Raw genomic sequence first — 12,965 nt, forward strand, 5'->3', positions numbered from 1 at the left:
ATGTTTAAAAAATAAAAAAGCTCAGATGATATTTCTTTCCTCTGGGCACATTGACAGTAACTCATTCACCATCACATATATACTTGCATAAACACATTTCCTCCTTTCTCATTATGTTTTGTGATCCTTATCAGGACGACTTGTAGCACTGTTTGGACATAACTTTCAAATATTTTAAAATAACTTGATATCAGTATGGAGGCTAAAGATGCACATATCTGGTTAAGAAACTTGTCGTCACATAAATATGTACTTGGACAGGCTATCTTAAATTATGTGCAGGAGACAAAGTACTGAGGTAAATCAACCCCTCCTTGATCCTTATCATGCTGAAGGTGCAGAGTTATGCGAGGTGATGTGAGGATACACCTTAGTGACTGTATTGAAACCCTTCCATTCTGCTTTGCTTGTTCCATGTTGCAGTGGTGGGTTTCCTGGATTTAGTTTGGGTAACCTTTTGCAAATGCACCTGAACCATGACTGAAAGGAACAACACCTGAATTTCCATGTTATCAACGTGGAACTCTGATTGCTCTGATAGAAAAGGCTCATAGCTCCCAGCTACCCACATAGTCCCAGCTGGAGTTTTATAACTCTGCACACCTGACCACTGCAGCCACTGGCCACAGGTCCAATAACACAACTCCAAAAGTAGATGTAATCCCTGTAAGCCACAGGTGGCCTTACAGATTGGCTACCCAGATCTCCACATTTTTCCCTTCTTTCACACCCTGCCCCCCTCTCGCTCTCTTCCCCAGGCTCTTGGTGCGGTGGTAACCCTGAGCTGAAATAGGGCCTTTGGAAGGTAGAGGCAACGCGCTGCAGCCAGGACCTGTCACATTACTCTCAGCTCCACAGTGGGACCAGGTCACCTGAATGCAGTGAAGGAGGGTAGCAGAGTCTGAGTGCAAGTAGACCAAACACAGGGAAACAAGGACACTTGCAGCAGCAACTGAGTCCAGCGTGGGATTTGGAAGACACTTTTGCCTTGGAGACAAGGTGATCACAGCTGTGTGCCACTTTGTGGTTAAAAGAACTCCAGATCTTTTGAAAGACGTGGAACTCTTTTGATAAAGAGAAGTCGCAATGGACTATGACTACCCAGAATTGGATCCACTGCCATCCAAAATTGAACCAGAGTAAGTAAAGTCTTAAGATTTAAGTTGAATTCTTTCAAATTAATGCTATTTTACTTTTAATGCTTTTAAATCTTTGCTTAAAATTAGTCTGCACTTTGTTTGATGTTTATTAGTAGTTCTTAAAACTTTCTCTGAGGGTGAACAATGTCTCTGTGAGATTCTCCTCTCATTGAGATATTAGGTGACACTTGGCACACTTCTGCAGTGCTAGCGCCAGCGTCAGTGTGTGGTCTTCTTTCAGTTCTTATTATTTATCATGTCGAGGCTGTATCCTTTTCATCTTTTGAGGTTTTAGGTTGTCCTGGAAATGCCTGTGGAACTTATTGGAAAAACGTTAGACTTTTTAAACATTTGTCTGTACATATATTTCACACCCAAAATGTTACCAAGTTGCACTGTATATGACACCACTTAAAGATCCACGATGTATCCCACAGTGAAGCTTTTTCCTCTTAGCTCCTTTTGTCCAAATTGCTTTTCTATGTTGTTAAAATCCATTATGTTTTCACTGGTACAGGGTAGTTAATAAAAGAAATGATGCCTCCAGATGAACAACACGAATGAAGTATGGTGGAAGAAGCTGCCATGTTTAGCTAAAAAGCCATTTTGCTGTTGTAAAAAAATAATACTGTATTGAGTTGTAGCTAATCTTGGGCCTCTAATATAGCTCCCTGTCAGTTTATGAAGCATAAACTGCTGCACCACTGAGAGCTGGCTATAATTTAATTTCTTCACATTGTTATAAAATAGCAAGTTAGGAATTCACAGATTGTTTAGAAAGGTAGGAAATATTGAAACATCTATTCTGGAAGCTGCCATCTTTATGCTCACAGATGATAAAGTAAGTGGTTGATGTGTGAGGCCTTCTCTGAATTGTAATTACAACCCCATGACCAGGCATTCCTGCTCTTCTAGAGCACAGGAACATGAACATAGGCATTTGTTGTTTCCCTGTCACGCCGATACCAATCCGTTTAACATGCAAATCTCTGCTGCGGGATTTCAGCTGCAGAGTTTCCAACCACAAATGGCTCTGATAGGGAAAGTGTGAAAAGGTTAATGAGGTATACTGAAGGTCAGCGCAGTGACTCAAAAGCCTTCGGTTTTCAGATTATTTTACTCACGTGAATGTTTTGCTCCATTTTTTTAGAGTAATCCCTCCCTGTGACCCTACTGCTGATGACAGGCTCTATCATATATGCATCACTGTGATATCTGTAAGTCCGCAGTCTTCTTGGATTAATATGACACCACATTAAACTGTCCTGTATATTACATCCTGTTGTCAGGCGTGTAATGATGTGCCACACTGAGACATCAAGGCTTGCGTTTCTTCCATTTCTAATTGCATTCAAGTTTTAAAAATGTACAAAAATGTTGGTTTGAATGAAGTTTTGTGAACCTTTTGGCAATGATCCCAGGATCAAATAATCCTGTTATGTGATCACAAGCGTGATCCATATTAGAAAATTGTTTTTGCGTAATGTTTTGCTGCTTATTAAACGCTGCACTTACAGGAATAATAAAAAGAAAGCTATTTGTAGCCCACATTCTGACTAAACTGAGATATAATTTTTCAAATTTAGAAGTTGTTAAGCACTACTTTACAAAACATTTGTATAATCACTGAACACAGATTTGCCATTTTAGGTTTAATGACAAGTACATTTGTGTTTTCATGATGAACTTCCTTCATTAACTTATTATGGATGGTCTCTGTAGTTGGTCCAGACTTATAGTCTAGCTTTTTCCCCCCGAGTTCTATTTTCTAAATGTGTCTCAGGTCATGACAGGTCATTGAACTTCATTCAAGCAACATTCTTGGGGAGCATTAGTCAGACGCTGGTGTTTGGCCTTTTGTATCATAGACACCCCATCATTTTCCCTTTTTTTTTTTAGCCTGATGCAGAGTGAAGCATAAGCTGCATAGTGGGCTGTAGTAAGCTATGGTAGGCTAACTGAGGCCTATTCTCCTTTTAGCTTGTTGTCATGCTGATTCTAGCAGTGTTGGCAAGGCGCATGAAGGTCGGCGACAGACAGAAAGGACTCCCAGGTTTACTCAGGTGAGCCTCACTTTACTTTATCTTACAGTTTCATCAACTTTGTGGTTAAAGGTGAAATTGAAAATCCAGTTTTTACAGACACGTCCTGTACCCTACTATTACTCTCACTCAGATTTTCAGTCTACCTGTCTACTGGCTTCCATCTATTTAACAGTGACATGAAGCTTTATGTGCAGAAGCTATAGCAGAATCTATTGTAGGGATAATTTGGCATTTGAGGTGAGTTTTAAATGTAGCAGGTGCTAATTGTGTTTATTAGCTTTGGGTCAGACCTTAAATCAACTGGAAACATGGTTTAGTTTGTTTGTCACTTTATTTATTAATTAAATCTCAAGTCAAGACGACATTCAGTTATCCCCCATTTCTGCTGTTCATTGGTCAGTGACTAAAACTATGTCAAAACCCTGAACTGGATTCAGGTGAGAACATTCAAGTGATCCGTTTGAAACTTTAGGTTAAAACTTTAAAAATCAAAGCCTTATTTTCATGCTACATGAATTAGAAAATTCTCTGTCTCTATCTTCTCTAACTGAGCTGTCATTTTTTAAAGTTTTCTAGTGAAAACTGAAAAATGTTCCTTTTAAGTTTCATCATTTCTCACTTGATCCGTAACTGTTTTATCCAAATGGGAGGAGGATGTCAAGTGAACTCTAAATACCTGCTGCTTTATTCACAGTCCGGTGAACTTCCTGGACCATACGCAGCACAAGGGCTTGGCAGTGGCTGTGTTTGGAGTGCTCTTGTGCAAACTGTGGGGCCTGCTCATATCGCCAAACCCTCTCCCCTTCACAACAGACACCGCTAACAAACGTGAGGTCGTCCTGATCATTCCAGCAAACAATTTTAACATTTGCTTGTCCCATAACTTTGTGAGTTATCTTAGCAGTTAAAACCAATAGGCTGACGTGTCTCCATACACAAAAATAGTGTTAAATGTCTGACTTATATAACTGGATTATTTTGCTCCTATGTTATTTTAAACTCAGGAGTTTGATTGTAAGCTTGGCAAGAAGCTTTGTGTCTGAAATTACATAACAAAGGACTGCAGGCAGCTGGTCCCCTGCAACGTTACACAATCCCTAAACAGTAGAGGGTTCAGCAGAGTAAGAAATGCAGCCTAAATCAACTATAGTTTCAGGAAGAGTTTTGGTCTGTGGTATGGTACAATAAGAGTTGTAGCTCCTTCAAACTTGGTCTTCTCACATTTCTGTTGTATTTGCAGAGAACTGGGTGATTCTGGGAGTCTTCTTTTACCCCGCACTATACTACCCTCTCCTGGCATGTGGCACTTTACATAATAAAGTTGGCTATGTACTCGGTAGCCTCTTGTCTTGGACACACTTTGGTGTTCTGGTCTGGCAGATAATTGACTGCCCAAAAACACCAGTGGTAAGCACAGATCACTTTCATTGTCATAATTAGCTCCAGTTCATTTATAAGTGGTTTATTTTGTTACAATGAATCTGCTCCAGGATTGAGTCACTTTCTTTGTTGTCTGTCATCTGTCTCAATATTCATTTCAAAAACAAAGCTGGTTTGTTCTCGTCTGGAAACACACTGACTACCAAACAAAGCTGGTCTGTAGTATCTACAAAAGATGGGATTTCAATAGATGAATATTGGGGATTTGAGATAGATCCATGGATACAAGGTTGGGGTTTTTAAAACCTTACCCAATCCCAAATTTTGTGCCACGTCCAAGTTGTTAAGGTTTTCAGAGCTATGAATGCCTGTGACTCAAAACAATTAGTTCCACTGTCTGCTGGTCTTAATCAAGAGGCTTTGTCACACTTAATCACTTTAGAGTACACTGTGTGTGATGGCTGTCTTTAAAAAATATATTTGTGAGGTTTTGAGCTAAATCACATAAAAACAATAGAGTAAATTGCACAGAATTACATATTTAGTAAGAAAATCTATCCACGTTTAGTTCATAACCAGCTACTTTTCAAAATACATTTCAGTTATCAAGTTAGATACAAGATGTGCGGTCAGTGGAGGTTTCAGATGTTTGTGTGGCAGGTGAGAATTGATTTGGCCAGCGTACAGACTTTCACCACAACAAACATAAAAAGCTATTTTTGCAAAATGTATTCCCAGCGCTTAATCCCCAAACTCCCAAATCAAGTCTCTAGGTGATTTAAAATCTTTTTTCATTTTTACCTCTTTGCAGATACACAAACACTACTCTCTTTTCTCCAGCCTGCCCCAGATTGCTTGCTTGGCATTCCTTAGCTTTCAGTATCCCCTTCTTCTGTTCAAGGGCTTAAAGGGCACTGAAAAGAACAATGCTACAGAGGTGAGTATTGATCCGAGAGCAGTTTTTCTGACTTCATTGAGTCATTTTTGTTGAACAGCTCTTATGTCACTAATTGTTTGGGCTTCTTGCATAACATACTCGAAACAATTGTATGTATTAATAGTCTACATTTGTGTGGACCTGATCTTTAAAAAAAAACTCTTACTGGGACTCACATTTCCTTTGAATCTGTGGACATGAGGAACCTGTATAAGCTGCCTTGTAATCTACAGGCTTATTATGCTCATAAAGTCTAGGCTGAGGGAAAATGTGAAGTCCGACACGGCACATCTGTGACCTAATCATTTTAAGTAGATTTGACGTAATTGGTTTGCGTTATGTTCTTGATCGGTTTATGAAAAGGTTACCTTGTTTTTGTAATGAGGAGACACAATGCTGTGTTTATTTGATGCTAATCTTGGCATGGTGTGACAAAACTGGATGTTGGGATCGCCCGGTGTATGAGTCACACCCCCAATGTCCGGCACCATGAACCTTATTGCAAGGAGGCTTTTTTTCATATTTTAGCAAATACATTTACATGTAGATAGAATTTAAAGACACAGATGTCCAAAGGTGTTTAGGTACATTAAAGCCTGACTCAATAGTTTATGTCTCCCCAAATTTGGTAACTTATATGATTGCTCTTCTTTTAGGATCTGAGCAGCAGCTACTATAGAGACTATGTCAAGAAAATGCTCAATAAGAAAAAGTCTACCAAAATCAGGTGAGAATTGTTGCCTCTTATCAAAAACATTGATTTGCTGTGCTGTTACATAGCCATCTCTGTGTTCCTTCAGTTCGAATGTCCTGAAGTAAACATTTTGTGTTTTAGCATAGCAGAGAGAGGCTCAGCAAAATAACAGCAGTGGTTTTCAAGAACTGACCATTTTAGGGATTTTAGAACAAACATGGGTTTTTTTGCACCGTTGTGTCCAAGTTTTAACCATCGAGCTATTGATTTGAAGTGAAGCTGAAGAATTTAGGTAGAGGTGTGATGAAGGCCTTCATTATTCCATCCACTTTGTACAATGTACCAGTGCTACTGGCAGCAGTGGTACTGCAACAAAGAGCCCAAAGTTTTAACCTAAGTAGAAACAGATTTGAAAAAGAATGTGTTTAAAGTTGGTTCATTCATTTATATATATTTTGCCTAACCCCATGAGTTCCCTGAGGTTTAAAATGCTGTTTACAATTTTTAACGTAACTTTCATTTTTTTCACCTTTCGCTTCAGCACGTCGAGCACAGACAAGCCCAAACTCCCCCAAAGAATAACCGATGCTGTGAAATCTTACATTTATACACCAGAGGATGGTAAATATATTTGTCTGGGACCTGCTTAATACCATGTCATGCACATATTAGGTGTTAAAACTGGTCAAACTCTTCTTGGAATAATTATTGAATTGGTCATTTACACAGAAGGTGGTCGTGTGAAGCAACTGCATGAATACACAATGTGTGCAGTACAAATATGCTTAGATCTGATTTGGAAAAACAATATGTAATCCTGTTAACTTAATATTTCTACCACTTTACTGTTTTCATGCAGCTTTCCGTTTTCCGCTGAAGCTGGCTATATCTGGTGTTGTGTCTTTCATAACCCTGTATCAGGTAACTACCACAGCTACTATTAAACACAATAATCCCTGTATATTTAATAAATGTTAACAAAACACACAAGGAGAGTCATAATTGCATGGCTTGGTGTAGAAAGAGAGAACAGAATCTCTTAAACGTTCGTATCCTAACTCAAGAACTTCAGCCAAGCTCCGAATATTATCATGATGTGTTTCATTTTATTTCCACATCCATAAAAGTTATTGCATTAGCATTCAAGAGTAGCTTCACTGGCTATTAATGAATGTCCTTTTTTCCCTCTTAGATGGGTCTTCTGCTGATCTCAGCAGTCGTGCCGTCTCTCCAGACTGCTCGTTTGGGAGTCAATGAAGATGTTGCAAACCTTTTAGCTGGTTTCAGAATCATGCTGTCTCCAGACAAACATGAAGTGGTTCGGATAGTGGTTTATTACATGTGGTGTGTAGAGGGTAAGTGACACAAGACAATAAGAGAAGCCATTTAGAAATATGAGAGATGCACACGTACATAACACTATGCCCTTTATTTTTGATGCATTTATTTTGTACAATTTTACTGTTCAAGATTGACATCGTTCCACATTAAAAAACCTGAATGTCATGTGCCAATGTTTCTGCAGTGTGTTATATTTCAGCAATGACCCTGTCTGGATTGGTCAACCTGGCTATGCTCATGCGATCTATGGTTCTGCATCGGTAGGTTGTCTGTGATTGCACTTTTTCCCTTTTTTGTTGTCGTTTTCCATTGAATTTCCTTTGCATTCTGGCTACTTCATTATAATGCCATGGTTATTATAACATAATAGAGTACTAATCATGCAGACAGGGAAGCATTTAGTCTGTGTTAACTGCTGCTGCAATTGAAAATGGCTATTAAGAAGAAAAATGAAATACTGTGCCATTACCAGAAATGGCATCGCATTAAAATAAATGGATTTCCGAGTCAAGTATTGAACTGAGTATTCAGTCTATCCCTTGCTAAATTACTTCTTCAATTTACTATGCGATTTGTACAGTTAGTACTAAACTAATTTGTGTATTCCATAGTGTCGCATTGTTTTAATTGTGTTTTACCTTCCGTAGGTCAAATCTGAAAGGGCTGTACAGAGGCGATAGCTATAATGTTTACAACTGCCAGAGAAATATCAGAGCTTCCCGGCCTGCACTCGTCTGCTGGATGGGATACACCAGCTTTACAGCAGCTCACATCTGCATTGGTACAGTTACTCTGAAAGATTGTTATTATTTAGATTTTCTATATATTGTTTTTACTTTAAATAAAACAAGTTAGAGACAAAACTATGATGAATTTTCTGTATGTAAATCCATATTCAGGGAAGAGTTCAGCATGCCCTCTCATAGTTTTCTGTTGACTGTTCTAATTAGGGGTCAGCACTACCCTAACCCTAACCCTTCATCTGTTCATCACAGAAATGCCCTGGATGTTCTCTCTCACCACATACATGAACTGCTCCTTTGGCCTTTCCCTTTTCCTCTTCCTTTGCAGCTCATTTTCACAATCCTTCCCTCAGTATACTCAGTATCTCTCCACCACACACATCCACATCAACTCCCCAAACCTCTTTCACTGTCCCTATGATTTATGCTTTCCAAGTCCTGTTCATCCTTTATCACTCCAAACACAAACCTCAGCAATTTTTAACAACATCTTTACATCCTGTTTTTGACATAACTGTGCTCGCTACCAATTCTTGTATATCCAGTTTCCAAATTCTGTTAGATATTTGTATTATTTCTGTTCATGCTCCTTAAATATTGCCTAAAAGCAATTCTTTCAATCAACCAGCTCGGGCAGCGACATATCAGAGTATTCGAGCCTTCTACAGTGGGGTGACCACTGTAGATCTGTTGGATGCTGGATAGTGTCTAAGTGCTAAGACTGTAAAGCTCTGATCTCTCCCCCGCAGGCATGATCATCCAGACCATAGTGTTCTTCCTCTGCCTTCTGATTGCAGTCTTCCTTGTTATCATACCTGTCCTCCACAGACAGAATCTGATTCTCTTTCAGGTCCTGTGGAGCATGTGGTGAGTGATATGATTCCTTGGTGTCTCTCAGCTTTCAGTTTTAGCTTATTTTAAGGTTGTGACCTTGTAAAAAAAATAAATAAAAAAAGATACAAACACAAGTTGTAGTAAATCCAGACCTGAGAGTATCTGTGCAGTGGTGCTGCTAGGTTTGAAATTTGACACCTGGAGCGTTTTTCAATCAACAATATTCTCTGTGTATGTTGTACAATTTCCTGCCAGCTACAAATGTTTTTTGCACTTTAATCACTGCTGCTTCTATGTGGTTTCACCTTTTCAGGCCTTTCTGGCTCATGCTTCTCCTGGTTGTGTTGATTCAACACGTCACCGCCAGGTTTTGCTTCATCAAAAAGACAGGAGGCACACGAGACCTAAACAACAGGTGATTTACTGTATTTTCTACCGTACATTTTCCTGTATTTACATAATTTTACTGCCTGATTTTGATTTGATGCATTCTAATTTATCTCACAGGGGTAATCTGTTCCTGCTGACATATCTGATGTTTCCTGTTAATGTTTTGATCGGGGTGATACTGGGAATCTGGCGCATGATCATCACAGCCCTGTTCAACATTGTCCACATGGGACGTATGGATATCAGTCTTCTTAACCGCAATGTGGAGGCTTTTGATCCAGGTGAGCGAGATAACTGACGTGTATGCAGGCTAGAATCAGTATAGTGTCCATTTCTGTAATAGTGAACATGCTGTCATTATTAGAAGGATTGCAGCTTGGCTAAAAAACACTTTCTTCATCAATTATTGGGACTTTTTAGCATCCATCTATTGCTTAGAGAGGGCTAATAAATATTTAATAGTTCCCATTTTTTTCTCTTTGGACTCAGAAACAGGACGTTAACATATTAATAGGTAATAGCAACACGCTTTTATGTTTGTGGAAGCATTGTGGAAGCAATTTTCTATGAGAAAAAGCACTTCTTCTGATCCCGCTTAGAGGTTAGAAATTTGCATCCTGCCCACTTTATCCTCTTGCCAGCTCACTGCAGCTCATATGATATCTGTATTCTGTGCAGGGCAGGGACTCTAATTGCATGGAAATGTCTGCAGATTTGCTGTCAGAAAAAGCAGGTGGTTAAAAAAAGAGAGAGAAAAAGTGTGATTGTATGGTCATTATGTGTGATTGCCTCAAAGCCAACATGGGGTGCAGTCCTGTGTGTTTATTGCTTTTGCCCAGTCAGAATGATTCACCCATCCCTATGTCTGCCTGCAGCCTACCGCTGCTATGCTCATTATCTGAAGATCGAGGTGAGCCAGTCTCACCCTGTGATGAAGGCCTTCTGTGGGATGCTGCTGCAGTGTGTGGGCCAGGACACCAAAGCTGGACAGAGGTCACGAGATGCTGAAGAAGGTCTGTAGCACAAAACTCAATCCACACCACAGACTGTTCTCCATTTGTGGACAAAAAAAAGCACATTATGGTGTTTTGTTTTTTGTTTTTTTAATGGCACAGAAGAGTGACCATTGCTACACAGGTAGTCTTTGTTAATCGGATCAGCTCATTGCTTTAGTTGTTTCATGACATTAAGAAATTTTCTCCAGATTATTCTTAAAGCTCAAAATCAGCTTAATACCTGTATTAAAAGTGCTGTAGCATCTTTAATTTCTCTGGGGTGTTTAGAATTTAATAGCAGGTCACTGTAACACATAATCAGATCATATCACTTTGCTGCACGTACAGTGAAAATGAAGGCAGCTCTGATTTAATATGCTAAGAGCAAATTGAGTCTCAGAGCAGAATAGCTTGGAGTCCGGCTGCCTGTCCTAATCATATCAGTCGTAAACGAATCAACTGTCGTTATGACTCTGCATCCTGTAATATAGGTGCTATATTGTATCTTTTATATTAACAACTTGCGTTAATCCAAAGTGTGAACGGGTGCTTTAGGATGGACCGCAGATCTGCAGCAACGCCACTGACACACAAAGGAAGAGACTGATGGTCGCTCACGTGTCGTGACAGCAGGACACGCATTACACTGACAAATTAACAAGAAAATCCACCAGGATTCAGCGGTTGTTGTGGAATTTAGACACAGCTGAGTCCAATTAGAAACGTGCCATGGAGATGTTGCTTGTTTGCATCTAGAAAACAATGTATTATCGGGAATAATCTATTGTATTACAGTGATTACTTCTCCAGTAGCTGATTACACAGATGAGCTACGCTAATTGCCTGTTACATATTCATTCAGCCCAAGGGGCTTTGGCTTTCAGTGTGTTAATGGAAAGCCCAGTATGCTCCCACCATGCTTAGAGGATTAAAATATGATTGCTTTCTATTATTACTCTATCTGCTGTATATAGGGTGTCTTTTGGGAGGCCCACAAGTCACCCTTTTCCAATTTCAGTTAAAAATAGAAAAAGGGTTATCTTTAGATGTCATTACATAGGACTTATAGATGTCATACCTTTTGGTGCAATCATGATGTCTGAACGTCCTCAGGGATCCAGCTCGTCCAGCAGGATAAGAAGCAGAACAAAGTGTCCATTGCCAAGAGAGCCCGCAGGCACTGGCAGCTCCTCTACACCCTGGTCAACAACCCCTCCCTTGTGGGCACCAGGAAGCACTTCCAGCGTCAGACCACAGACAGCTTTCTGAATGGAAGCCTGAACCGCAGCACCAGGGAGGAGAGCAAAAAGGAGGCTACGACCAAGGAGGCAGAAGCCGCTGCCAGCAACTAATCAAGAATGCGATACTGATTATGTACTGGCTGCAGAGTCTCTTCCAGTTTGGGTCTGCGTTTGTACTATTTGTCTGCATTTGGTGAAATACATGCATTATAGCTCAGTGCCTAGTGTAAAGATATTCACCAAGTCTTTCCTAAACGTCTGGAGATTCAGAGTCCCTCCTGTGCTTTTCATGTTCTCCTGTCTGTGAGGACCTCAGTCTCCAGTCTGATGGGAATGCTTGTGTGGCACTGATCACCTAGGTAAACACACTTATAAAAATAATTTTCTAAACATGTAATGCTTATTTTGGGATAGAACTCATTTGCACTAATAGCCTTTAATCATGTATTATTTTCCACATTCAATGCAGATAATGTAAAATGATGGTTATCCAACTAAAAACGTGGATGCACAAGCCAATGAATCATCTCTTTGAATGGGAGTTCATATATAGAGTGACAGAGAAGGGCAGAAAGACAGAACATCTGACTATTTATGAATATAAATAATGAACCATTGTCATACTGTGGCCAATAAATTATCTTTCCCCCCATCTTTAGGCTACACACATTGTGTATCTGACATTAACCTGTGGAATAGACTGTATATTTATTCTGTTTTAATTTGTAGACTTTTAAGTCAAAAACATCTGTTTCCAGTATTTCCAGTTCTTGTCAAATAAACATCTTCTTGTTTCTAATGTTCCGTGATATTTCACCATTTGTCTGCGCATTTAAGCCTGCCGACTTTTAAATGAAAATATACACATCCGATTGTTTTTTTTCCCTAATAACTGTGAAAATAAAATGAAAAATACATTTTTCTCCTGTTTTTTTAAAATCACTCTGATGGGAAATTTTGTTAAGCTATTGCTCAACTAATATATGCATGAGTGCACTTGCAACAGGAAAGGGGCTTTTGAAAAGGAAACCGACCCTCAAACTAACCGGAAGCCGAACAGCTGGGGTAGCAGAAATAAGACCACCGGTCTCAGCATGTCTTCATGGGAATTTCCATAGATGTAAGTGCTCGTAAAACTCAGGATGAACCCTGTATACTATAAATGAAGCCTAGACACTGTAGACTTTAGTCCTCCTCTGTACATTGCTGTACTCTGTAGGAGTCCT

The 12,965-nt window shown here is 39.5% G+C and overlaps 1 protein-coding gene across 1 annotated transcript; it reads left to right on the forward strand.

Moving 5' to 3' along the window:
• Positions 1-716: 716 nt before the first annotated feature.
• stra6 (signaling receptor and transporter of retinol STRA6) lies at positions 717-12,538 on the forward strand. Its single transcript, XM_063479608.1, has 17 exons — positions 717-1,139; positions 2,290-2,356; positions 3,120-3,202; positions 3,879-4,012; positions 4,425-4,591; positions 5,376-5,501; positions 6,158-6,228; positions 6,737-6,816; positions 7,055-7,116; positions 7,388-7,550; positions 7,721-7,796; positions 8,184-8,317; positions 9,029-9,146; positions 9,427-9,528; positions 9,621-9,784; positions 10,379-10,516; positions 11,612-12,538. The coding sequence occupies exons 1-17, from the start codon at positions 1,087-1,089 to the stop codon at positions 11,848-11,850; spliced, it is 1,977 nt and encodes a 658-aa protein (XP_063335678.1). The 5' UTR covers positions 717-1,086; the 3' UTR covers positions 11,851-12,538.
• Positions 12,539-12,965: the final 427 nt, after the last annotated feature.

This window comes from Pelmatolapia mariae, linkage group LG7, assembly GCF_036321145.2.
Source record: "Pelmatolapia mariae isolate MD_Pm_ZW linkage group LG7, Pm_UMD_F_2, whole genome shotgun sequence".
In the NCBI taxonomy this organism is placed as follows: Eukaryota; Metazoa; Chordata; class Actinopteri; order Cichliformes; family Cichlidae; genus Pelmatolapia; species Pelmatolapia mariae.